The sequence below is a fragment of the Triticum aestivum genome, chromosome 4A (assembly GCF_018294505.1).
Source record: "Triticum aestivum cultivar Chinese Spring chromosome 4A, IWGSC CS RefSeq v2.1, whole genome shotgun sequence".
Lineage (NCBI taxonomy): Eukaryota > Viridiplantae > Streptophyta > Magnoliopsida > Poales > Poaceae > Triticum > Triticum aestivum.
The window spans coordinates 710030572-710057879 of record NC_057803.1 but is presented as its reverse complement, the minus strand read 5'-3'; the positions used below and the strand labels follow the sequence as shown (position 1 = coordinate 710057879).

The 27308-nt window shown below is 47.2% G+C and overlaps 1 protein-coding gene across 1 annotated transcript; it reads left to right on the top strand.

Moving 5' to 3' along the window:
* Positions 1 to 7146: 7146 nt before the first annotated feature.
* LOC123084359 (protein FAR1-RELATED SEQUENCE 5-like) lies at positions 7147 to 9877 on the top strand. Its single transcript, XM_044506004.1, has 6 exons — positions 7147 to 7323; positions 7408 to 7473; positions 7559 to 8198; positions 8924 to 9181; positions 9449 to 9776; positions 9865 to 9877. The coding sequence occupies exons 1-6, from the start codon at positions 7147 to 7149 to the stop codon at positions 9875 to 9877; spliced, it is 1482 nt and encodes a 493-aa protein (XP_044361939.1).
* The last annotated feature ends 17431 nt before the right edge of the window (positions 9878 to 27308 follow it).

Here is a 27308-nt window from a genome sequence, read left to right as displayed (position 1 = left end):
CTTCCACCTGTCCTCTGCTCCTCGGGTTACCACCTTGTTGCTCGTTCTAGCGAAGGGCCTTAATGAAATCGCCCGCGCAAAGCCATGGGAGGTTGTCCTAGGCACGAAGATAGCGTATTGCCTCCCACGTCTTCGTTCTTTTGTCAATGCATGGCTCTCCATAGATTCCAGTGAACCTAAAGGAGGCACCATCACACGCAATGGCCGCATCAATGTAATATTGGCACCACGCCCTAACTATAATATCAACATGGTCCCTCCACCATAGTGCTAAACCTCCACTCTTGCCTTTGCAATACACCGCTACCCCTTTGGTAAACCCCAAACTCCACTTGAGTCTATCCATCGCTCCGGATCTCTTCTTTGTTTCTGATAAGAACACCACCTCTAGGTTGTATGACCTAATCAGGTCCCGAAGCTCGCCAACGGCCGAGTCCAACCCCAAGCCTCGGCAGTTCCAGGCAAGGATAATCATTGCTCCCGGCGGCCCCGCTCCGTGGCAGGGTCCGCCGATACCTTGTCATTCTCTTCAATACGGTCAAAAATAGAGGATGTCTTTTGTCTAGTGTCGCGGACAAACGATTCATCCCCCTCTTGCCTGTCCCCATCCCCTTTTGGCACCCACATTTGTCTCGGCCTTCTTTTCCTCAAGTTTGGCGTGCCTTGAGGGCTATCTCCCCTCCTCCTCCTCTCATCATAATCCTACCGAGGCTTACGAACGTAGTAACCCCTCTTTCTCTCCTGGGGGGAAGTGAGGGTGATAACCGTGCCTGGTCTCACCACCTCTGCTCGTTGAACCCCGCTCCCATTGGCTCCTCGCCTCATACTGCTTGTGCTCATACTCCCTCTGCCACTGTTGCACCTTGAGTTGTTCTCTGAGATCCCTCTCTTTCTTCCTCTCTATTTCATGTCTCAAATCTCTTTCCTCCGGGCAGCCTCCCCTAACCTTCTCCATGCTTGGGGAGGTAACTACCCCTTTCTCTCACCGGTTGTGCCCACCAGTGCGGGCATCCTCGGGACGATCAAACTCAGCATTCAGGTTGCACTTTACTGGGGCATCCCTAGCGCGAGCATGGCTGTCCTGCTCTTTGTTGTTGCCATCAGATTGTGAGCTCATAAAGCTACTAGCGCTAACATTGTTATTCTTCACTCCTTTCACCCCATTCTTGGAGCCAGTGCTCCTCCCCAGTGAGGCTCTTAGCAAGTCGCCCCATTGCGCTGATTTGTCAACAGGGGGGACACATCGCCCGTTTTCATGCACCAAACGCACACACTCAAAGCAGAAGTGTGGGATCTTTTCATAGTGAAAGTCATACCAAGTGCCCTACTTATCCTCCTGTGAGTGTTTGAGGAAGAAATCCCGGACTAGAGGCTCAAAGAGCGGGATCCTTGCTCTAACTCGCAGCTGGTTCCCTCTAGCCATATCATCCTTGTCGACATCCACTTTAACAACTTCGCCTAGCCAATTTCCTAGTGCTTTCCCGAATGCATCCGTTCTCTTGCCTAGTGGGAGATCCGTGATTTTGACCCACACATCTATCCTGTCAAAGACCATCTCTGATGGCCTAACATTGCTCTCATACTCCACCTTCAAGGCCAGGACATTGAAATCATATTGCCATGGTCCATTATTCATTGCATGCCTCCAATCCCCTTCGCTCCCAAAGTGAACAACGAGGACATTGTCGCCCATGTCCCGGAATCGTGCCTCATGGTGAAGACCCCAAGCCCTCTGCATCGTTTTCTCGAGCACTGACCTGTTCAGCGGTCGCGGGGAGAACGCCTTCCCCACCACCGACCACTTGATGTTCTTGGGCAAGATCTGATCTGGTTCCTCAAAGACGAAACCCTCCGCCTCCTTATCCAACAACACCATCCCTCCCATCCTCGCTGAGAGGCTCGCAGTAGGATCCGACGTCTTACACGTGATCGGAGATCTTGAAGAGCCCCTACTCGTTGCTTTCCCCGAGGTCGCTGTCGCCGTCGGGATTGCCTTCGTCGCCGGGATCTCCGCCGAGTGCACCGTCGCCTTATCCGCCATGGCACCGCTCCGTAGTGGAGAGAGGCTACACCAATCCGCATCAAGGGAGACGCAATCACCGCCCCAGACACCACCGTAATCTCACCACCCTCGTCGCCAAAACCCTAATTAACCCTAGCGTCGTCAGGAGATCGCCTCGCAATCACCTGCAGGTCGCCCCTTAGCGTTTCGTACGTGGTGGACCCCCGGTTAGTGTTTTCCTGATGAGGTCAAAATCGCTCACATCCGTGACGGCTCTTGGGATGCAACTTAGTTGGTTGAGACATCACCCCTCGAACATGATGTGTGTTCAAGTTGCCCACCAGCCAGAATTTTTTTTGCATCGGCCGCCTCGGTGGGCCAGGATAATTTGGCCTGGCGAGGCCCAAAGCCAGCTGACCCATGTGGGCTCTTTAAGTATCTGTACGAAGCATGTTGAGGCCCAGACACCCTGCAACGGACTCAAAATTGAGATCAAACAACGTTTAGTACCACCTCGTACATGAGCAAAATAAGACGGATGAACCGTGATCAAAACTAATGAAAAAAAACTAATCGCGGGACGAAATCAAGAATATTATCTTGCTTTATTAGTAGGTATAGATATAGATATGACCTATGTATTTTATAGTATAAGGGAGATTTCCTTGTTTGGCCCTATTTGAAAAATGTACTCTCGTATTTTATTGAGTATTATGATATCCCTTCTAACATATTTGATCCTACAAAATAATTTTGTCTCTATTTGGTCCTCTATCTAAATTTTGTTTTTATATGACATTTCCATCCATTTTTCGAATCAACGGCGTTAACTCGCACGGGAAAAGACCATTGTGCCTTCATGTTCAAAAAAGCCAAAAATTGCTTGACCTGCGACCTTCCCTTTCTTCTTCCTACAAGATGAATGTAAGATTTCAATTGAACTGGTTTAGGATCTGAACTCTGTCTATCTGTTGTCTATCCAAGAGTGTTGCAAAACTTTACTCTGCATCTTTCAAAAGATTATGTTTCACTGACGAAACTTGCACAAATACAGTAAACCCAAATGCATGTAAACGTGAAGACAATGCAAAATCAGACACCGACAGCCAGTTTAGATATAAGTGCACCACTGAAAGATCAAAAATACGAATGTGGGGAGGGGTGGTGAATAGGCATCTACCAAAATTAAATCTTTTCGTAGTTGAATTTACAGAGAAGTGCGGAAATATAAGTTCTCCAGAAATCCAACTGCGTGATACAACCCTATATGATATGTCACAACTAACTTGTGAGCTACACAAGACAACACACAAGCAAGTAGAAGCAACAGGTAAAACTAGGGCAAAGAGACAACCGAAGCGGTGGAGACGATGATGTGATCCAAAGTTCACACACTTGGGGGTGTGCTAATCTCCGTTGGAGAGGGGGGAACAACGAATTCTCCCACGGCATCAAATGTCTCACCTTCTTCTCCAAGAACCACAAGCAACAGATGCTTTGGCTTCCTTCCACTAGGGGTATCTTTGAGCAAGCTCCAAACCCCCACAAACAAGCCCGGGGCACAAGCACACGAATTGGAAGCTCCCCAAGAGTAATCAGAGAAGTTTTGACTGCTTGAGGCTATACAGAATGTAGTAAAAGTATTGTATACTTGGCCATATGTTATAGTTCAAATGCACGGAAGGCTCATGATCTCATCTTGTGAATGCAGAATTCAATCGAAAGCATGGTTCATGATTTGAACATTGTGTCCTCTTCCTTATACAGAGTATAAAGAGTTCATCATCGATGCTTGGTAGCTTTACTATGCATGGTCTGAGGGACCAGATAATATTCTAGTAATTGTTACCATGTTATCTAATCACCATATCAAGTGAATGCTAAAAATATGAGGGGAGCCGAAGGCTTTGAATGTACAGAAAATTAATGCAGAACCAATTCACTAACCTCAAGTAAAGCTTGCCAAGTATTTCTCATTTTTTAGTCAAAAATAATATGAGAAATACTTGGCATGTCAGCTTTAGTGAAAAAATCAAATGTGTCTATAGTATGCTAATTAAGTCGGATGAAATCCACATGTTCATTGTGTTGTTGAAGGTGCCTTATGAAAGGGGAATGAATGATAGATAACACAGTTTATTGGCACCTATGATACTTTTCGGTGTTCGACATCATGAGCGAAGTTGATAAGTGGAAGGGAATAATCACATGAGTATAATACGCGCTGACAGCTATCAAGCTAGAAAATCTGGTTGTTTTCACTTTATGAAGTGTATAAACTTCTAGTCCAATGTTCGCTTCATCGTACCCTTCTGTCCATTTTTGTATGTATGCCAGAGATTATGTAATCGACCCAACAACTTGTACTCTTTTTAATAGTTTGTAATTTTCTCACGCTACTTAGTAAAACTGACAATAGGAAATAAACACGAATAACTAAAAATTAAGCTGCAATTTAGCCAGCAACAGGCTCATTCGCCGCGCCTTCCGTCTTCTTGTACGTACTCCCTCCGTTCCTAAATATAAGTCTTTTTAGAGATTTCAATAAGAGACTACAAAGGGAGCAAAATGAGTGAATCTACACTTTAAACTATGTCTATATACATCCGTATGTAGTTCATAGTAAAATATCTAGAAAGACTTACATTTAGGAACGGAGGGAGTAGTATCTAATTCCAGATAAGACCGCGCGTTTAGCGCTGCGGCGAACCATGATAATTCCGACCCCGCAGAAAAGACCACGATCATTCCACTTGCTCAATCGGCCACTGTTATTCTAGTGTTAAACAGTACGGAGTAGTACTACTCCAGCCGATGCATGTGGCGGTGGTTGGCGCGCGGTTTGAGTTTTTTGCGCCCACCATCATCATCAGCTCATGGCTCCACGATAAAATAGCAGCAGGGCTGGCTCCTGGCTTCCAAACCTCCGATAAGGACTCCCCAGCGCGCACGTCGACGAAGGGAAGTGGATCCCGGCGGCAGAGGCGGAGGCGTCCCCTGGTCCCGGCGGCGGCGGCGCGTGGTTGAGCTTGAGCTTGAGCCTGAGCCTGAGCCTGAGCCGAGACACACCCAGGTCTGTAAACACTCCGCTTTTGAGTATATGCTATGCAAACACTCAGTTTCCCTCAGTTTATTCCGATGCTATGCTCCTCAGTGTATTATTGCAGGGGATCAGATCGACCAGGAGCTGAGAATAACCAATGTCGATACCACCAGACGCGCCATCTAGAGGTGGTGCTGCGTGCCTGCGTCAGAATATGACTGAAGATGATGAGGATTACGCCCAGTGGATGGTGGATTCTGTCCATGAGACCAATATCAGGTGCTCGATCGATCATCTAGTATGAAAGACTGCATTATTATTGGATTGTCGAATTCGGGTGCATGCTCTGATGGATCATCTAATTAGTTGCAATTTGACAATCCATTCGTCAGTACATACCTACAGTATTATAAACACAAGATTTTACATCACCTGGTCCACTTTAGTTACTCCACTTTGAAGAATATGAGTACTTACTGCTACAGTTATCATTAGTATAATTCTTGGTGTGTGCTTTTGCTACTCATTTCAGGCCCTCGGACTCGAACAGTACTACGATCTTGCGTGACATCGAGTACAGAAGTAGCGATGGATGTATGGATATCTCGAACCCTGTGTACCGGTTTGATCTAACCTCATACGAATCGGTCTTCCGTGATGGATTTAAAGGGAGGTTTGAAATGAACACTCCGAACAGCATATACTGCAACTTGGAACTTTACCTGAACCATGGGGTAATGCCTACTACTATCACCCGAAGACCGGACAATTACATCTTTTTTAGCACTACCCTGAGCAGGTCCTGGTTTCCCAACGTGAGGCAAGCCCGCATATATCGCTATGAGATATATGCCCCTGGGGGTATCTGGCTTGCTCAAACATTTCGTGAGCGCGAGACAAGCCCGCTATATGAAGATGAGGTAGCCTTTCTTGTCGGCATTGCTCCACAATATATTCGATCTGCGCAGGCTTTCCGGCTCATACCCGGCAGGTACGTAGGTGCTTTCTTCCTTAATTTCAAAACCTTTCATTAGCTTAGTTATGATATTGCAATATTTTACGTTAAGTTTTGTCATGTATGAGCTGGATGGGATAATACATTGGGCCTTGCTTCGGTAGACCCCCCCCCCCCCAACAAAACGTAGAAGGGCAGATTGGTCATACGAAAGAAAGGTATGCCCAGCTCGTATTATACGGATGTAACTGACGTACGTAGACCGCGCGCATGCAAAAAAAAAAAAAACTGCCCGCACGATCTACCCGCCCACCCCATCTACTCGCCCGTCCACCCCGTCTACTCGGCCGCCCCATACGATCGCCGCCGCCGCGGATCGCCGCCCTCCGACCCCGTCCGACGCCGCTGTCCGAGCCCGTCCGACGCCGCCGTGGCCGTCCCAACGGCGTGCGTCCAAGCACCCCGTCTACTCGCCCACCCACCTCGTGTACTCACCCGCCACATCCGATCGCCGGCCCCGCGGATCGCCGCCCTCCCACCCCGTCCGACGCCGCCGTCCGACCCCGTCAGACACCGCCGTCGCCGTCCCAACGGCCTGCGTCGCCGCATCTCACTGTCATCATCCACCCCCCGGACGTGAAGGGCCCGACGTGCCACGCCGCCTCCGCACCACTCTCCCCACCCCCCGTCGCGGATCCTGCCAAACATCCGGCCGGTGGCTCGTCGTGCACGTCGCCGGCTGCTAGATTCAAGGCGGGGACAGCTGCCGTCGTCGAACGCCGGCGACGCCTACACCGCGGGGCAAGGTTTGTCATCTAAACCTAGCGGGCATGATGGATATAAGTTAGGGCTAGTTAAGTGATGAATCTAGAATGTAAATGGAGGCCAGACTTAATTTAAGGAACGCTTATTTATGTCATGACGACATCACACAATATGCACACACCGATGGGCAACCTCAACTATTTGTTTCACACAAGACAAAAAAGTGTTGTTTGAACCATTGCTTTAAGAAAAAATTCATGGTAGCTGCTGGGTTCATGGATTACACGTCTTTCTATTTTTTTGCAAACCAACATGAGTTTTTGTCCTTGTTGTAATCAACACTTCAAATGGTTTGCAGTTCTGTGAGTTTGGCGTGTTGACATGGACGAAGAATCCGCATTCGGGAGGGACGAGAATGGTACTGATAAGGTGACTAAGACCGATAACGATAATTTGAACGAAGATGATGACAGCAGCGACAACGATTCCGTCTCGTCATATGATATCTTACCTCCGGAGGATTTTGATAATAATGAACATGGCGCAAATAGCGAGAACGTAAGTGGTGTATATTTTGTTTTTATTTTTGAATTTGCAAAGTATGGCATGGCTAACTATATATCTTTGTGTACAAATTTACAGGAAGATGTGGATGTTAACAATGTGCAACATAATTGGCAGGAATCATTTGCAGATAACTGGAGCCAGGTTAGTTGTTAGATGTTGTACGTCGATCAATAGTATGATTTAAATGATAGTAATTGACATATATATTTTCAAATGAATGTTGTAGGAGGAGTCAGATGGTCTTGTACTTGATCACGATGAGGGAGAGATTGATATTGAGGAGGCTCAAAGGGAGCAGAAGATGCTTGAGACACATTGGAAGGTTATGGCTATGACCTTTCGGTCGCAAGGGGATGCATACATATTCTACAACAATCACGCCAGAGAGCACGGGTTTAGTATCAGGAAACAGAAGGTGAAACGAGGTGCTTCGGGAATGATACGGTACCGGCGGTTTTTTTGCTCCAGGGCAGGGAGAAGGCAGAGCAAGTTCATAACCATGGAGGGCCGCAAGCGCAGGCTTAGACCGGAGACTCGTTGCGACTGCGGTGCACATATGGTGGTGAAGCTGGACAGAGAACGTGGCGTTTGGTTCGTCGCATCATTCGTGGATGATCACAACCACGCGATGGCTCGGCCCGACGAGGTTTGTTTTTTGTGGTCACACAGACGGATTGGAGATGGCCAGAGGGCGGAGATATTGGCGATGGAAGCGGCCGGGATAAGGAAGCATATTATAATGGACAACTTCATCAGCAGATACGGTTCGTACGATAAGTGCGGGCTTATCAGGAGGGACATTTACAATCTTTGTTGCAGAGAAAAAACGAAGCTCATTGCAAAGGGAGATGCAGAGACGGCAGTTGGCATTATGAGGAGCAGGAAGGAGAAGGACCCTGAGTTTTTTTTGAGTATGTGCGTGACAAGGAAGGGCGATTGAAGAGTATGTTCTGGTGCGATGCACAGTCGCGGAGGGACTATCAGGACTACGGAGATGTGGTCGTGTTTGATAGCACGTATAAGATGAACAGATACGGTATGCCGTTCGTCCCCTTTGTCGGAGTTAACAACCACCGTTGCACCACAGTGTTTGGTTGTGCCATCATTGCTGACGAGACGGAAGGGACATACGTGTGGCTGCTGCAGACATTTATGAAGGCAAACTGTCAGGTGAAGCCAAAGTCAATAATTACAGACGGTGACGCTGCAATGATCCGGGCTATTCGGACTGTCCTTTCAGATGTTTTCCATCGTCTTTGCTCCTGGCATATCGAGAAAAATATGCAAAGGCACCTGCATTACAAGTCACTGGATGAGTTCAGATCGCTCCTGTACTATGCCACCTCTCAAGCGAACTTTGAGCAGAGATGGAAAGCTTTCTATGATAAGTGGAAGACGGATAGAACCGAAGAGTGGCTTGACAGGATGTACAGGAAGAGGAGACTTTGGGCAGCTTCATATCTTTCCGATGGTTTTTTCCTTGGTATGCGAAGTAACCAGAGGAGTGAAAGCCTCAACTCCTGCCTTCACCTTCACCTGGACTACGGTATGACAATTGTTGATTTGGTGGTGCATTATGAGAATTGTATAGTTCGCCTGCGTGAGAACGAGGCGTATGATGACTGCGAGGCATTCCAGAAGGAACCACCGTCGGTTACTGAATATAAGGCCCTTGAGGAGCATGCCGCCAAAGTATTCACACCTGCTAATTTCTACATCCTGCAAGATGATTTGCATAAGATGGGTCAGCTGGAGATATTTGAGACGCTCGTGGGAATTGGGCGTCAAACATTCATGGTGACATGGAAGGATAACCACAAGTTCACGTACAATGTTGTTTATGAACCAGGTAACTCAGAACAAACTATTACATGCAGTTGTCTTAGGATGGTTCGGAAAGGGCTGCCATGCAAACACATTCTGTTTGTTCTCCATCATCTGAACTTAACTGAAATACCAAAGTGTTGTGTCATGCATCGGTTGTCCAAACATGCGAGAGATGGGTTGCCTGTGCAGCGGAAGAGTGATATGTTTGGATGGGGTTGGTCAGGGCCATTGGAGAGAGAACGGTATAGTGCAATAACCATTAAAACCGCAGAAGCTGCTCATGTTGCAGCAAATGATCCCTTCTTGTACGACGAGTTGATGAAATTTCTGGACAACATAATAGCGCAGAAAAAGATTTCAGAGGAGGAACTTGTAGGAAGTAGAAGGTATGCTATGCTGAAGAAGGAGGCAAGTCAGGCGCAACAAGTTGAGCCTGGTATTGGTGATCCTCAGAAAGTTTCGACGAAGGGTGCACCCAAGAAGGGGCGATCGAAGGGGGGCCCCGACGTTACAAAGAATGGTAGGCCAAAAGATTTTACAGAGAAGAAAAGTGGTCCTTTGTGCAGTCTGTGTGGTCTCCCAGGTCATAACAAGGCTACATGCAGTAAGAACGAGAAGTGAGTTGCAACCTTTTTATTTTTGTTATGTTGCTACTTTGATTTTACCAACTATATTTGCTCATCCATTTCTTTATGTTTTGTTCAGGAACTGGGCGTAGAGACGCACCTTGGTTTGTACGAAGAATAAAAGTGGTCGCACGAACCTTTGTCGTTTTTTATTCGTACGTGTCTGCAAGAAAACTTGATAAGTTATTTGTTTGTGTTTTGATAAAAGATATATGTAATAAATTTGGAGATGACATTGCATATGTTATACTACCTGGGCATGATGATGATTTTGTTTGCTGTTTGCTACCTGGGCATATATGTTGTACTGATGATGATTTTGTTTGATGTTGTTTCTGGCCGCTACTTTCTGCCAAAATAATTGAAAAAGTGAAGTTTTTTTAAAAAAATGCCCGACCACCGCTGCTGGGCCCATAGTAGCTTACGGAAGCTACCCAAATCAAGCCCAAAGGCGACTCGGGCGGCCGATCGAGCCCACTAGCAGGCCCAGCAGCGGGGTCCAACGGGGCGCACGGGGATAATAAGAGAGGAGTTTGAAAGGGGGGGCGGAGGCAGCTATTTAAGCCGCTCCTGGCGCCCCCCCGCTTCCGAGGTGGGACTAAAACTTGGGCGCTGCCCCGCGTGGGCGAGGGGAGGGGGCGTGGGCCGGGGGAGGGGCGAGGGGAGGGGGGCTTGAGCCGGGGGAGGAGCCCCGCGCGGGCGAGGGGAGAGGCCGTGGGCCGGGGGAGGAGCCCCGCGCGGGCGAGGGAGGGCCAGCACGTTTTTTTATATATTTTTTCTTTTTCTTTTTCTTTACTTATTTCAATTTGCTGAACTTTTTATAAAATACATGAACTATATTTGAAAAAACTATTTTTATTTTTCTTGAACTATTTTGTATTTCCTGAACTAGTTATAAAATTTCATTAACTTATTCAAATCCGTGAACTTTCAATGAAAGAAAAAGAAAAGAAAAAGAAAAAGAAAAAGAAAAAACGAACCAGATTTTTTTTTATAAAAACGTGCTGGCCCTCCCTCGCCCGCGCGGGGCTCCTCCCCCGGCCCACGGCCTCTCCCCGCGCCCCTCCCGCGGCCCACGCCCCCTCCCCCTCGCCCGCGCGGGGCAGCGCCCAAGTTTTAGTCCCACCTCGGAAGCGGGGGGGGCGCCAGGAGCGGCTTAAATAGCTGCCTCCGCCCCCCCTTTCGAACTCCTCTCGTATTATCCCCGTGCGCCCCGTTGGACCCCGCTGCTGGGCCCGCTAGTGCGCTCGATCGGCCGCCCGAGTCGCCTCTGGGCTTGATTTGGGTAGCTTCCGTAAGCTACTATGGGCCCATCAGCAGTGGTCGGGCATTTTTTTTAAAAAAACTTCACTTTATTTTGGCAGAAAATAGCGGCTGCAAACAACAGCCCGCACTGACCACATCACATTTATTTAGTTGCGACAAATGGCAAACAGTGCATAATACAAAGTGCGTACATAACATGTTCAAAAATCATCACCCACGATGCTGCAAGTAAGAGTGATATTGTAGCAGACCGCATCACATTTATTTAGTTGCGAAACATGCTAAACCATGCCGCAGATAAGAGTAATATTGTAGCAAATACCAACCACTGCAAATATATAGATGTCTTAATATGTAAATTGTATCAAGATACCGACAACGGCACATTTATTTAGTGGAGATAATAGCCAACACCCCATCCTCCTACTCATTTGGTCTCCATGATCTTGAGGATCTTCTCTTTCACTACTTCCTTCGTGTTGCACTCTGAAAAAAGTATTTCAGCTAGAATGCGTCCCCTTGAAGCATTAACCTCATCTTGATCGAACTCAAATGCCCAACCATCTCCGTCCCAGTGTTGAACGCATTTCACCACGAAAAGACCACAAGAGACTCTGCAAGAAACCACAAGTCAGTTATTGATGGATCATACAAGTACATACTAATTCAACATTTGCAACATACCCGTCTTTTTGTGACGGCATATTGTACTCCCTTATTGGCCAGGAAGATACATCATGATGATCCGTTTCAATAAGAGCATTCACCTCCTTTGTATCAATAGCTATCTCTGCCCTCTGAAATAAAATTGACAAATCCATATAAAGTACTTTTCGAAGAAATATATATTGTTTTATGTAACGTTGTAAGCTTACCAGCTTAGCAATCTTTGCAAGAACTCTTTTGCTGCATTTACCAGTAGAGTTTAATACTTGAAACTCCTTTTTCTTGTTGTGCATAAGAACTGTTATCCAATGATTTTCTTCCACATGAAAAGGAAAGTATGCCTACAACAAAGTTTATTCATGTTGGTGTACACACAGATATACTACGAATGATCATACTAAACTGAAGTACCTTATCTTTGATGAAATACTCTTCAGTAACTCTAGACACCATTTTAGTTTGGTTTGTGAAATGATCCATAAAATGCCTCTTAGAGTTGACAACCTTTCCATCAGCACGAAGAATAAGCCAGTGGGACACCCAAGATGATAATATGTGACGGTCAGCACGAGGATTATGGGTCTGCATATGGTTGCAATAACAATTGATGACCTACAAAATAACATAATAGCAATACGCCTATTAGATAATTTATATGCAAATGACATGTCCAACTTAATAACTTATTGCTAATACTTACACCGCCATGCAACCATTTTTTCGAAATGATGGCTTCAAGCATATGAGGTGTACATGTTTCCCCACCAATTCCCGTCATGTGCACGACAGTTTTCCTGCGAAGCTTCTCCGAGTCTGCCAGTGTCAGGATAAAAATCTTTGCGGCCTCTATGTGATCCTCATTAATGTAATCAGTATTAATCATAGCAGCTCTTATACCAAACAGACCTAAAATAGTAAGAAACAATGAGTTAATAAAGTGTGCATGCAAGGACAGAAGTATGTTGCTACAATAATCTACTTAGCACTTACTTTTCTTTGCACGTTTACGTCCACCGTTCTGCTGGTAAGGTGAAAGGCAATATTTTGACTGTTTCCTCTTGCGTTTCCCATCATTCTCCTTCCATCATTCTCCTTCCATCATTCTCCTTCCCATCACTCTCCTGAGTGCCACTTTCTTTCGCATTTTTAATACGGGTGTTCAGACTATCCATACTAAACTCCTCAGATTTATCGGCGCTAGACCCGTCTGACACTTCATTCATATTCTTGGGGTTGAAGTAAAAGGTGGAAATTCATTCGTGGCTACCGTCTCAAGAGATGGGTCGGGTGAATTACCGTTGTCATAAATAACGAAGGGGTCGCCTTCATCTCCTGTACCAGGTGTGTTGTGATGCACACCTTTATCACGCGCCAATTTCTTCCCGTTCCCGGTGGTGAAGGATGCATCCACCCTGTTGTCCATGTCTTCTTTTGCGGGAGTTGATTTTACATCTGTCCAATATTTTGATTTATATTTTGATGGACCATACTTCCCCATCCACGCTTCACTATGCTCCACAAACTCAATGTCATCACGAAACCCCCTGAAGGCAAGACCTTCCTTCTCTAGCTTCTGCACTACAATCTGCAATGACACATCGAAATTATTTATTACATGCATAAATTATCAATAATCCCATGCAAACTGAAATACACATCAGTATTTACCTCAGCACATTTTTCAGGGAGCAGTCTAATTTCTTTTTGCATATCTTTGATGCATTTCATCACTTGATCTAATGTAGTATCCCTGCTGGAAGAAGCCTCGTCTCTATTATCTTTCCTTCTTTGGGCACGATCTGTTCCATCTTCTTGCTCTAATTCTTCCTCTGCCTTTCTTCCTTGCTGAGCAATTAATGTCTGTCTGTACTTCTCACTTATCACGTCATCAATCTGTTACATATTAAATCAATATAAATTTCTCAACACATAAATAGCAACATAATTGCATGCAGTTGGAACCATTAAAACTTACCGTCCCATTACCACGGCCGTATGCCGTGTCGTACGCGTCACGCTTCATAGCCTCATCTTCTGACCAATTGACCATCAACGGATACTCATGAGCTAGTGGATCAAATGCCTCTTCATCCAGTGGCTGCACTTTCTCCCAAAACATGTACTGCACAAACATGAAGTATATCAGCAAATTCTTTTCACAAACTTTAGTTTCAAATAAACAAATATAACATAAGGTTTACCTGTATGAGGGCAAGGTTTCCGATCGGCCAAGTAAATTTTTCAAGATCTGACAAGGTCTTTGTGATGCCTTCCACGCAAACGCGTAAAGTAAATGCGTTCCAATTATATGATTTGATGGCCTCCACATCGTGCACTAACTTGTAGTAAGCATTAGGAACTTCTCTGGTGGACTGCGGTGCAAGAACCGTGCCCAGAAGAACCAGAACAATTCTACGGAGGAAATCATCATCGTACGTGCCACTGGCAACGATGTTGTCAATCAGATCGTCTATCATCATTTGCCCCATTTTCGAATCTACAAAACGACTAGGCACCTTCACCTTCGCCTTTAACCCCCCTTTACCTAGGGCTTTAATGGCATCTTTGCCCTTGTTCTGTAGCCCAAAAATGTCATACACATCTTCGGTGCGCAATGAAATCGCACCGTTTTTTGATGGCATGATGAACCTTTTTCTGTCCATTGCATACGATTTAATAATAAACTTGAGCAAACATTTTCGCATCAGCACACTAGGAATCATCAACATTTTTTCAAGACTAGTGCTCGCAAACCGCGTTTTCTGCCTAGAGTTTAGTTTGCTGACCAAGAGACACCACTTCTCAACCGAACAAAAAATCTCTCCGTACTCCTCCATCGCTAGGAATAGGAGCAAAAATAATGTTAGCTACTATGTATGCGTACATGATAAACATGATGAATGGATAGTACCTCGTGCCATGAGATCGGTGCCGGCCCTTGGGGACGATGGCGCGCTGGCGTTGCTAACTACAAACAAAATTCATACATATATAAGCTATCATGCATGCATAATTATTACCAAAACTATAGCCAAATTAGATATATAACCTCATTCACATTAGACATAATCAAATTAGACATTCTCACATTATTCTCTAAGTACATAGTGTACTGACCTTGGGACAAAATATTGAACGATCAAGGTTATGCTTATATTTTAATGCCCTGTTTCATAACAAATTATTTTCTAAGTACTCTAAAAATATTAGGCCTACTCTAAAAATATTTTCTAATTACTCTAGGAAGTTGGCGTCGGCGTCAGAACGCGTCTACGGCGGCGACGGGGGGCAGGTTTCGGGAGTTACCTCGAAGGTGGCGTCGAGGTCGTAGGGGGCGTCGGGCGTCGGCGTGAAGGTGGCGTCGGGGGCGTCGGCCTGAGGTCGCGTCGGCGGCAGATGGCGTCGGTGGCGTAGGGGGCGTCGGCGTCGAGGGCGTCGGCTAGAAGGTGGCGTCGGGGGCGTAGGGGGCGTCGGCGTCGGGGGCGTAGGGGGCGTCGGCGTGAAGGCGCGTCGGCGGCAGATGGCGTCGGGGCCGTCGGCGTCGGGGGCGTCGGTGGCGGCGTCAGCCGCAGATGGCGTCGGGGGCGGCGGGCGCAGGCAGCTAGGGTTAGGCGGCGACTAGTGGCGATCGTGGAGGCGGCGTGGACTCGCGATCGTGGACGCGGCGTGGCTTTGACCCCCGATCGAGGCGAGGTCCACTAGGGCTTTGACCTCCTCGGATCGGCTGGAGTCGGCTATAGCCGGGACACCTTCGAGGGCCACTCCCTCCCCGCCACGTCAGCAATAGGTGGGGGCAGTAGGAGGTTAGATCCGGCTATTAACTATGCGGGTGGGTTAGGGTGGGGCCGCGCGCCCCATGCATTTTTCCTATAATTTTGTAAATTCGTGTAATAAAATATTTTCGTCATGCAAACTTACATGAAAACAAAAATCATTTGCCACAGTCACGTACCCCCAGTGCAACTAGACTCTTTTACGGTCTACCGGAGGGTGGTTCCCGACTACTTTTTATTTTTGACTCCGCCAAACGGCACGAAACTTTTTCCGCATGATGGCATCACCCTCAACAGCACCCACGCCAGTTTGCATATTTTTCCGACGCTCGACGCGTTTTCTAGGATTTTCCCCGTGAAAATGCCGTAAAACAATGGCCGGACGTGATGCAACGTTTGTTTTGTGTCCGGTTTCGTTCCAACCTTGCGTGGGGCCCTACGTAGGCTGTGCCCGCACGTCCGACCAATTTGGTGCAATTGCATGCATGCGATCACGTACACCCAGTGCAACCAGGCTATTTTACGGTCTACCGGAGGGGGGTTCCCGACTACTTTTTTTTTGACTCCGCCAAACGGCACGAAACTTTTTCCGCATGATGGCATCACCCTCGACAGCACCCACGCCAGTTTGCATATTTTTCCGACGCTCGACGCGTTTTCTAGGATTTTCCCCGTGAAAATGCCGTAAAACAATGGCCGGACGTGACGCAACGTTTGTTTTGTGTCCGTTTTCGTTCCAACCTTGCGTGGGGCCCTACGTAGGCTGTGCCCGCACGTCCGACCAATTTGGTGCAATTGCATGCATGCGATCACGTACACCCAGTGCAACCAGGCTATTTTACGGTCTACCGGAGGGGGGTTCCCGACTACTTTTTTTTTTGACTCCGCGAAACGCCACGAAACTTTTTCCGCATGATGGCATCACCCTCGACAGCACCCACGCCAGTTTGCATATTTTTCCGATGCTCGACGCATTTTCTAGGATTTTCCCCGTGAAAATGCCGTAAAACAATGGCCGGACGTGACGCAACGTTTGTTTTGTGTCCGTTTTCGTTCCAACCTTGCGTGGGGCCCTACGTAGGCTGTGCCCGCACGTCCGACCAATTTGGTGCAATTGCATGCATGCGATCACGTACACCCAGTGCAACCAGGCTATTTTACGGTCTACCGGAGGGGGGTTCCCGACTACTTTTTTTTTACTCCGCCAAACGGCACGAAACTTTTTCCGCATGATGGCATCACCCTCGACAGCACCCACGCCAGTTTGCATATTTTTCCGACGCTCGACGCGTTTTCTAGGATTTTCCCCGTGAAAATGCCGTAAAACAATGGCCGGACGTGACGCAATGTTTGTTTTGTGTCTGTTTTCGTTCCAACCTTGCGTGGGGCCCTACGTAGGCTGTGCCCACACGTCCGACCAATTTGGTGCAATTGCATGCATGCGATCACGTACACCCAGTGCAACCAGGCTATTTTACGGTCTACCGGAGGGGGGTTCCCGACTACTTTTTTTTTGACTCCGCCAAACGGCACGAAACTTTTTCCGCATGATGGCATCACCCTCGACAGCACCCACGCCAGTTTGCATATTTTTCCGACGCTCGACGCGTTTTCTAGGATTTTCCCCGTGAAATTGCCGTAAAACAATGGCCGGACGTGACGCAACGTTTGTTTTGTGTCCGTTTTCGTTCCAACCTTGCGTGGGGCCCTATGTAGGCTGTGCCCGCACGTCCGACCAATTTGGTGCAATTGCATGCATGCGATCACATACACCCAGTGCAACCAGGCTATTTTACGGTCTACCGGAGGGGGGTTCCCGACTACTTTTTTTTTTGACTCCGCCAAACGCCACGAAACTTTTTCCGCTTGATGGCATCACCATCGACAGCACCCACGCCAGTTTGCATATTTTTCCGACGCTCGGCGCGTTTCCTAGGATTTTCCCCGTGAAAATGCCGTAAAACACTGGCCGGATGTGACGCAACGTTCGTTTTGTGTCCGGTTTCGTTCCAACCTTGCGTGGGGCCCTACGTAGGCCGTGCCCGCATGTCCGACCACTTTGGTGCAATTGCATGCATGCGATCACGTGCCCACAGTGCAGCCAGGCTCTTTTACGGTCTACCGGAGGGGGGTTCCCGACTACTTTTTTTTGACTCTGCCAAATGTCACGAAACTTTTTTCGCTCGTTGGCATCACCCTCGACTGTACCCACGTACCCCTAGTGCAACGAGCAACGAACTTTGGTGCAATTGTGTGCAGTTTCAAAATTCTGTTTATTTTGTTTGCTGTCGTTTCATGATGATGATGCCATTGCATGTGTTATACTACCTGGGTTGACCGACGTGGTGAAAAAACGCACCCGTTCGTGTTATTGTCGCATGCCATGTTTTTCCCGTGTTACTGTTTCATGCATGTTTTTTATATACACGCCGCAGATTACCTCGCATCCCAGCCAACGGCCAGCGCCTCCCTCGAATCCCGCCGCCACGGACCCACCGAATCCCACCTACCCCGGACCCCAACTGGCCAACCAGCGCCTCCCTAGGATCCCACCACCACGACCGGATCAGCCTCGCTCCCGGCACACAACGACTTTGACCCGCCCCGCCGCATCCTCCTCGATCTCCCCGCCCAATGCACGCCTCCAACACGCCCACACAAAATTTTTTCCCTGCGCGGGCGAGGGGAGGGTGGCGTGGGCCGTGGGAGTGGGCGAGTGGCGCCTTGCCACCATGGGCCGAACTGGGCCGGCCGGTGACAGCACAGAAAACGGCCTCCTGAGCCTTGCGTCGGCCGCGTGCACTGAGGGGCGAGTTGCAATGCCATATTTAGTCCCACCTCGGAAGCGCGGGGGCGCTTGGAGCGACTTAAATAGCTGCTTCCGCCCCACACCTCGAACTCCTGTAATCTAACTCCTCAGTGCTCCGTTGGACCCCGTTTCTGGGCCTGTTAGTGGGCTAAATCGGCCGCGCGAGTCGCCTATGGGCTTGATTTGGGGTAACTTCTCCTCTATGGGCTCAGCATCGGTGGTTGGGTTCTTTCTTTTATGTTGCTTAAATTTTTTGCCGGTATTTTATGTGTTTACTTCACCTTTTTACAGCATCAATGGAAATATCCCATTAATAACAAAAACTATATCAATAAGTGATACATTATACAACCATTCCATTACTCGTTAAAGCAACATAATTTCGTTCATATTTTTTTACGTGTTTACTTCTCCTTTTTACAATATCAATGGAAATATTCCATTAATAACAAAAACCATATCAATAAGTGATACATTCTACAACCATTCCATTACTCGTTGAAGCAACATAATTTCGTTCATATTTAGGATATTTTACATTCAAACGAAATTTTACATGAAAGATTACGGCAGTGGAAAGATTAACACTAAAACAAATCTAACTACTCCTCCTCGCTACTCACAAGATCAACCACTACCGTCTGCCCGCCGTCTTCACCGCCGTCTTCGCCGCCGTCTGAGTCATCGGAGCTGCCCAAGTCTCCGAAAAATTCTTCCAAGGTAGACGACTGTTGCCCTAGTGTATCGGTCGACTCCCTGATCGCCTGCCAGTATCCCGGCTCGTCTGCCGGGTCCCTCGGGTCAACAACATCCTCCGGCGGCATCCAACCGGTCTCCGACGTGGAGTTCCGGATCGCGCGGATCAAACCCGGCGACTCCAACGGGTCGCCCTCCTCTTGCATCGCCGCTAGTTCCGGTGGGATGTGAAACTCAGGGGCGGCCGCTGGAGCGGCGGGAGCGGCCGGCGCGCCTGCGCGAGCGCGCCGACCGGCACGGGCCTGCACAACCGGGGCGGCGGGGGGCGCGAGGGGCGCGTTTGGAGCGTCCGCGCGGATGCCTCGAGACTTGTAGAAGCTCACGACGGTGTCGAAGTCGCGACCTACCCAAAAGTTGAGGCGACCTTCGGGGTTCCAGGGACCGGGTTGTGCCGGCCCAGGCGTGGCATAGCCGTCGCTCGTCACGTGCCAGCCGTGTGCTAGGCGACATGACGGTGGCACGGGGATGCCGTGCCGGTAGATATCCATGGTCTGCGGCCCGCTGAGGCTAGAGGGCCACAGACCGCCCGGCGCGGCGCCGCGTCCACCACCTCGTCCACCACCGCTGCCGCCGCCTCCGCCTCCGCCAACCGCCCGGCGATTGCTCCCTGCGCCTCCACTGCCGCCTCCACTGCCGCCTCCCCAGCCGAACCAACGCCGGCCGAAGCATCCGCGTCCATGAGGCATCGCGCCGGAGAGAGCCGCCGCCCCGGAGATCGATCGGAGAACGCGGGGTCGCGGACGGTCTCTAAGAGGAGAGGCGGAGTCGGGGGCGGTTTATGAGAGGCTACCGCGCGGGTCGGGGGTGGATTTATGGGAGGCGAGGGTCGGGCGCGGGTCGGGGGCAGGCGAGGCGACAGCGGGGCGGGGGGGCAGGCGGCAGCGCGTCAGCGGGGCGGCCAACGCGAGGCGAGGCGGCAACGCGGCGCAGGCCGAGGCGGAAGCGGCCGCCGCAGGCCGAGGCGGAAGCGGGGGCGGCCGCGACGCGAGGCGGAAGCGGGCGCCGCAGGCCGAGGCGGAAGCGGGAGCAGGCCGCAGCGCTGCAATCGGTAGCGGGGCCCGTAACCGCGCCATGCATGCATGCATGCGCCTGTCCGCGCGTAATTACCGGACGTGGGCGTGCGGGGGTGGGCGCGCTGGCGGGACGACCCGGCCAAAAAAAAAACATACACGTATACGTATACATAACGAGCGGGACGGTAGGCGGGCGGCTTCTTTTTTTATTTTTGCCCATCATGCCCTCCGTTATGAAGGGGTATGGGACAATCTTAGCCGTCTTTGTGTTGAAGGGGGTCTACCGAAGCGGAAGTGTAATACATTTACCAAAAACACTTGGATGAAACAGAACAACAAAACTGAACAGTGCTGTCTGCAAGGCATGTTCATATGCATATTGAGGCAGTGTACTTGCACACTTTAAAAATTCCACATACAGAAACTTGTATAGTGCCATAATATGTTAGGACATTTGCATTTCAACAAAATAACATGAGCATTGTGTAGAAAAGTAATGGGTTAGCGACCAAACTTATTGAAATAGCCAAAATGTCATATTTTCCAAGATTCCTCACTCGCCATTTTTTATGTTACTTTCATAGCGAAAAAAGGGCATTACTCAAAAGCAATTGGCAGTTATGACTGCAATGTAAAGCTGTATTTATATTTATGCCATTTTTTCTTGTCCCTTTGTAAATAGCCTTTGTACCCTTTTGGGGTTTTCCGTTACTTAACAAAATTGGCAGAGCTCTTGCTTTTCCAATAGTAAATATTGACATCTTCAAATTAAATTATGCAGTGCGCATACATATGATTCTATCTTTGCACAGAGTTTGTAGAGCACATGCGACTATATATGATCGTATTGTATAACAAAACTTTGTACATAAGTGCACATATTTTTCACATGTTTAACTAATATGAGCTTTCTGAAACCCACAAGTGCAAAATCCGTAAAGTGGTACACATGAATGGGAGTGCACCAAATACGATTTATTTTTCTTTACTCTTGCAAGTTGCAGTGTAAACTTCATTATGTATAGTTTCGTCACGAGAATACCAACTGCAACTGGTTCCCCGAGTAGAATAGTTATTTTGTGCCGTGTTGCAGTGTTTTCTCTCTATGAAACTCAGACCCACCGAGGAAGCACTCTGCTTTCCCTCCGTGCATTTGTATCATACACTATATTGCTTCGTTATTCTTCATGGAGCAGGGGCAACCCCTTTTTATCTAAAAAAGAAGTTCTCGTATAACTTGATTCTACTTCATTGACATTCAATTTGATGCAGTTACTTCCAATAATAAAAAAGATTTACGTGTGTGCCCTGATGTACTGTAGGAATGGAGGGCTTGGCGAACGATTGGAAGATGTTCTATACATAAACAGAAACTTCAATCCTCAGTCACATCCACCAAGGGATATTCCTATCATGCATCCGATTATGGAGTACATTGATCATAACAACCAGACAAGGCCTCTAAGAATTCAATATGTGCCCGAAGAGATAGAGAGTATGTGGCTGGGAACTACAAATGATGTTCCAATCGAGTATTATGCAGAGGGCGTGGCTCACATCGCTAGCTATATCGACTCTGCATTTCGATCTACATATTGGAATGAAGTCTATATCTTCATCAAGGAAAAGTATGTTCTCGTGAACTACGCGCCTGGATCAACTAATGATAGGATGCTCGATGGCCCACACTACATAGGCGATAGCTTCCCCTTTCTTGCAGGGACTGCTTTTGCCGAGTACGGGATAGACGCTTCATTCGGCTCTTATAGCAGTGCTGAAGCAATCATCTTTTCTGGGAACCTTTGCGCACGGATAAACTTCGCACCAAAGACCACTGGTGGTTACGTTGTAGAGGGGATCACAACCATCAGACAGATGTTCCCTTTCTTCAGAGGGACCGTCTTCGAGAAGGGGATAGATGCCGCATTTGAATCCACCGTGACCGGTGAAGCATATCTATTCAAAGGCTCAAATTATGCTCTTATCAACTACTATAAGAAATAACTCATCGCTATAACTCCCATAGCAGTTGGGTTTCAGTGTCTGCACGACTCTGAGTTTGAAGGAGATATCAGTGCTGCCTTTGCCTCGCATGTACGCAAGGAGGCTTACCTGTTCAAAGGTAACAGGTATATCCTCCTTCACTTTACCCCTGGAGAGAACAAGGACTACATCGTTGACGGCCCGAAGGACATCGTCCCTGGAAACTGGCCCTCGCTCGATGGCGTCCTGCCCTGTAGAAACATAGGGCTCGATGTTATTGGGTTTCCCCATGGTAACCCTTTGCCTGACGCATCTCCCCATGGCAATCCTATGCTGGAGGCGTCTCCCCATGGTAACCTTATGCCGGTCGAGGATGTCCCAGATGAGTCTGTAATGAGATCTATACATGGATGTGTGTCTTTTCTTTTCCCCCACTTGTTTAAGTGACTCTGGATATTGTGCAAATTCAGGGTGTTTTTTTGCTTCTATTAATGTGTGTGTGAGCTGTTTTCTGTTTGTTGGTATCCCCAGCTTACTGTAATACAATTATCAGACGGTCTGGTTGCTGGTTTTTTGCTTCCGTTTCAGACATTTATTTCCTGATTTTGCTTTAAACTGTGTAATCTAGAGTATAGTCTCAAAATTTAGTGTTCCATAAAAGGTAAACATCTGAGTTATAACACCTTGGATTTCTGTTGAAGGACCCTCTTATCTGGCTGACGTTCTAGGTGACATTTGCAAATATTTTGATGGCAATTTTAGTTGGTCGAGGGGTGACAGTATTTTCATAACAACATGATATTTATGAAAAGAAGGCTCAAACTGTCATCCTCCCAGAAAATGCCATGTTTTTCTGAAAAAACTACCACCCTCGATACAACTAAACTGTGAGGAAAAGCGTTGTCATGCTCTCACCGCGAACGTTAGCCAGATACGATTTCCGTTAAAAAATACTCGCTTTTACTACTTTTCCATTAAATAAATCGATCACATTATCTTCCCCTTGATCTTCCTTGTGTCCAAAACCCATGCAATTTTCCGCCTCGCCAATGCGCTCTGGTCGATTGCCGTAGTTCAAGACATGCAACACGATGGGTCGAGGCGTGGTTGCCCTGATTCAGTTCTAAACGGAGGTGATCCAGATCTGGTCGGCCATGATGGTGGTGGTTGTAGACTGTGCTGTAGCAACCTCCTGCAGCTCCACGACAGAGGTGGTCAACAAAAGGTGAAGGTTGTGGAGCGACGGAGGTCACTCATCACGTGTAGCTGCTGGGATCGCGGAAAAATGATGGAGACAACACATGTGTGACTTTGATGGTGCCATGTGCATCCAGTTTCGAGCTCCTGGGTGAAAGCCTAGGTGTGACCCAATTTGGTTATAGCTGGCAATGACGACATTTTTTCGTTGTTACCTTTTTGAAGGCATTGGTACATAGACTATTCAGGGTGAAAACTTAGATCCTAGCCTTGTTGGTTGTATCCGGTGGTGGCGGCGTTTGAGCGTCGCTTCCTTCCCGAAGACGTTGTTGTTAAAGAACTTTGTCGTTCATGCACTACTAGGGAAAACCTTATACACAGAAATTTAGCAGTAGCGAGGGTCAAAAAAGCACGCTGGTGCTAAGTAGCAGTAGCGCGCCTAAGGAAACCGCGCTGCAGATAAAGTTCTAGCAGTAGCACGTCTGGCTGTAAACACGTTACTACTAAAATTTCCACGGCTTAGCCGATAGGCTACACATAGTAGTAGCGACCTATAACAAACCGCGCTACCGCTACTTTATTTGTAGCAGCGCGTTTTAATATAAACTCGCTACTGCTAAAAGTTATAAAATTAAATGAAAAGAAAATAGAAAGGTAATTGAAAATGAAAGAAACAGAATAAGGTGAAAGGAAAAAAATAAAATGTGAAGAAAAACTAAATGAAAAAGAAAAAAAAAGAGAAAGGAGTAGCAGCAGCGTGTATCCCAGAACGCGCTGTAGCTAACGTAGCAGCAGCGCTTTTCCTGGAACGCGCTACTGCTATTTCTGACTTAACCACGGTGTTCGTCCTTCCTCACGCGGCCACTTCCCCCAAATCCAACTCTCTCCACTCTCGCCGCCGCCATCACCCGTCGGCCTCCGCGCGCTCTCCGCACACCCTCTATGCCGCCCCGACCCCAGATTCAACGCCGTCCCCGCCCCCGACCTCAACGCCACCCCGGACGCCGCCCCCGACCCTGACCTCGACGCCGCCATCCGCCGCGCGCCCGAGCCCCGACCCTGACCTCGACACCGCCCTGCCCCTCCCTCGTCACAGGCACCCGAGGTGAGCACGCCCGCTCCTCCCTCTCCCCTACCTCTGCCTAGGGTTTCTTTATATTTTAGTTGCATCAAATTAGTTAGGATTCATGTAAGAGTGGATAAAAATCGGATACGGATGCGGCTCAAATGAGTTAGGGTTCATGTAAGGGTGAAAACGAATCAAATTTTTAAGATGAATCATAAAGCGAGTAAAATTTGACCACTTATTTCACTTTATAGTTGGATAATTGGAATATCCGCTACGACTTTCCACCCCTATAGGTTCATCAAATTAGATGATAATTAGGGCAGTAGTTCTACGTACTAATTAGTTAGTAAGAACTAGGTACTAATTAGGTACTAGAATATTTTTATTTACAGTAAGTTTATTTTTAGTAAGAACTAGTTGAATTAATAGAACTAGTTAGTAAGAACTTGTTGCTATTTTTTAGTGAAAGCATTTTTTCCCGCCTCGATGTGGACGATGCCTATCCCGCATCCTCGTCGTCGAGTCGGCAGAGGACGACACCTGCTTGACCAGATCGGCCATGTCCGGGACTGGGCTCCGTCGGGGTGATACTGGGGGGCGCAGGTTGGTGAGGAGCCAGCCTGTCGTTGACCTGAACCTTCTTTGGTGGCGGTCGCGTGGGCCAGTGACAGTCCAGAGGCTCGAGGACTCCGCGGAGGTGGTGCGTCACCGTGTCAGTGAGGAGGACACGCACGTCCGTCGCTACTTATTTGCGTTGGAGCACAGGTCGTTCTCCAATACCTGGCAGGTTCTCCAAGAATCTCACTGGAGCTATGATCCCGTGATGGTTCCTTCTCTGTGGGTGTCCATCGCCCGCGCCGATACCCATCGTGTGCTAGGGTTTTAGTTGTATTAGTGATGTTATATGTATGGCACTATTCGTGATGTATTAGTGATAATATTTGACGATATACGGACGCATGAGATGATTTACTTTTGCTTATTGAATGCATGCAAATTTGAGTCCTATAAGATATTTTGAAATGTATATCTTGTGTTGCTCAATATCCAAGTGGCCGGTCATGTTTGCAGGTTACAACTCTGAGTGGCCTATGTTTTGCCGGAGTGTTGATTCATTTCCGTTCCGGCAAATTTCAGGCGCTCGATATGTCCTATTTTAGCAAAGGTCATGCCGGATTTTTCCGTGAATTTTGACATGACTTGTACCAGAATATATAGGAAATATCGAGTGCCCCGGATTTGTGTGTTAAGTATCCTAGTAGTTGTCTTCGATCGATTTTCAATTAATGTTTTAACTATGAACATAGGAAATGTCTGACGACGAAAAGGATTTCAGTATTTGCAAATACTGCAAAGACGAGCGCAGCCTGTGCGACGAAATCTTCCTAGATGATGATAGGCGCTTCAACATCAAGTTGGACGAGAACTTCGAAGTGGATACAGTAAGTCACAACGATAAGTCTTTTTCGTAATTAAGCATGACATCTGCTTCATTTGCTTCAACTTATATATTTTTTTACTATTCTACTAGTGTATCCCCTGCCATGCAAGAGTTTTTGTATTGGATAAGATAGGTTTCAGTCATACTACGGAGGTAAAGAAAGTTTACTTGAAGACCGAACATGGTTATATTTTCCATGCAAAATTATATAATTCAGACGAGTACACCTATTTTGGATGCAAAACATGGCGAGCACTATGCAAGACTTATGCGTTTGAGCCTGATATGGTTATCACCTTTGATATTCGTCCGGAAGATGATATTTAAGATAATACCGACATCTGGGTCGATGTGCAAACGCCTCCAGTTATACCATTATGTAAGTTTCTTAACCATATTTATGTCTTTGATATTGTTTATTCAAAAATAGTTGACAACTTATTTGTATTGTCAGCTTATTTCGGTGCAAGCAAACATGTCCATCGCTTGGTAGACAGGACCGTATACTGTCCTGGGGCTGAACTCAACTGCGAGGAGCTCAGTCATTTGTTTTCTGGCTTCGACGATCTTGATACTGTCAAGACAAATTTTCTTCCTGCATTTAGAAATGTTAGTACTGAAAATGTGCGACCAATAGTGTTCGTAATGAACTACGGTCACATCTATTTAGGAAGGATGGTAAGATTTTTACTATTTGTCCTCAGTGCATCTTTTCCATACATTATTTTTGAAGCTAAACTTCATTGCTAAGTATGTTACTATATGATGTTCTTCAACAGGGACTCCCGATGAATGTTGTGTCTTATGAGATCGAGACTAAAGGTACCATGAGTATTATCAGCTTACGGCCAAGATATCCTATAGATTAATTTAGTGCATTCAAGATTAGCGACGGATGCTTAATAGTGCAAGACTGGACCAAATATGTGATGGGGGAGCGCAGAGAAGTACTAGGGGACAGCAAACAAATGCGCTACCCACGATTAGGAGACACGTTCATCTGCATGCTCCAACTTGATCAAGGAGGAGAGCTATACATGTTTTATATTATTTTACCTAAGAGAGAGCAGCAGGAGTGATTAGCTAGCTAGAAATAAGTTTGAGGATGATGATGTGCTACACTATTACTATGATGATAAAATAGCTAGTGTTGGTGGTAATGACTATGATAATTATTATTAGCTAGTGTTAGTGGTGATTAAATAAATACTGTTGGTGGTAATGACTATGATGATGATTAAATAGTTTGTACTGACGGATTAGATTCAAGTGGAGGCAACATGTGCGCACATCGAAAGTACTATTAGTCCAAACTAGATCAAGTTTGCATTAGTAGTATACTTTTGACATGCACCACATATTACCTCCACTTGAACCTAATCCACCTTCATTTGACACGCTGTTATGGACATAATGATGTAAACCTCATAACTGGTATTGTACCAATATTTATACGATGACACATAAATACACTAAAAATAAAAAAATAAAAAAAGAATACTAGTAGCGATGGAGAGAAAACACGTTGCAAGTAGTTACATTAGCAGTAG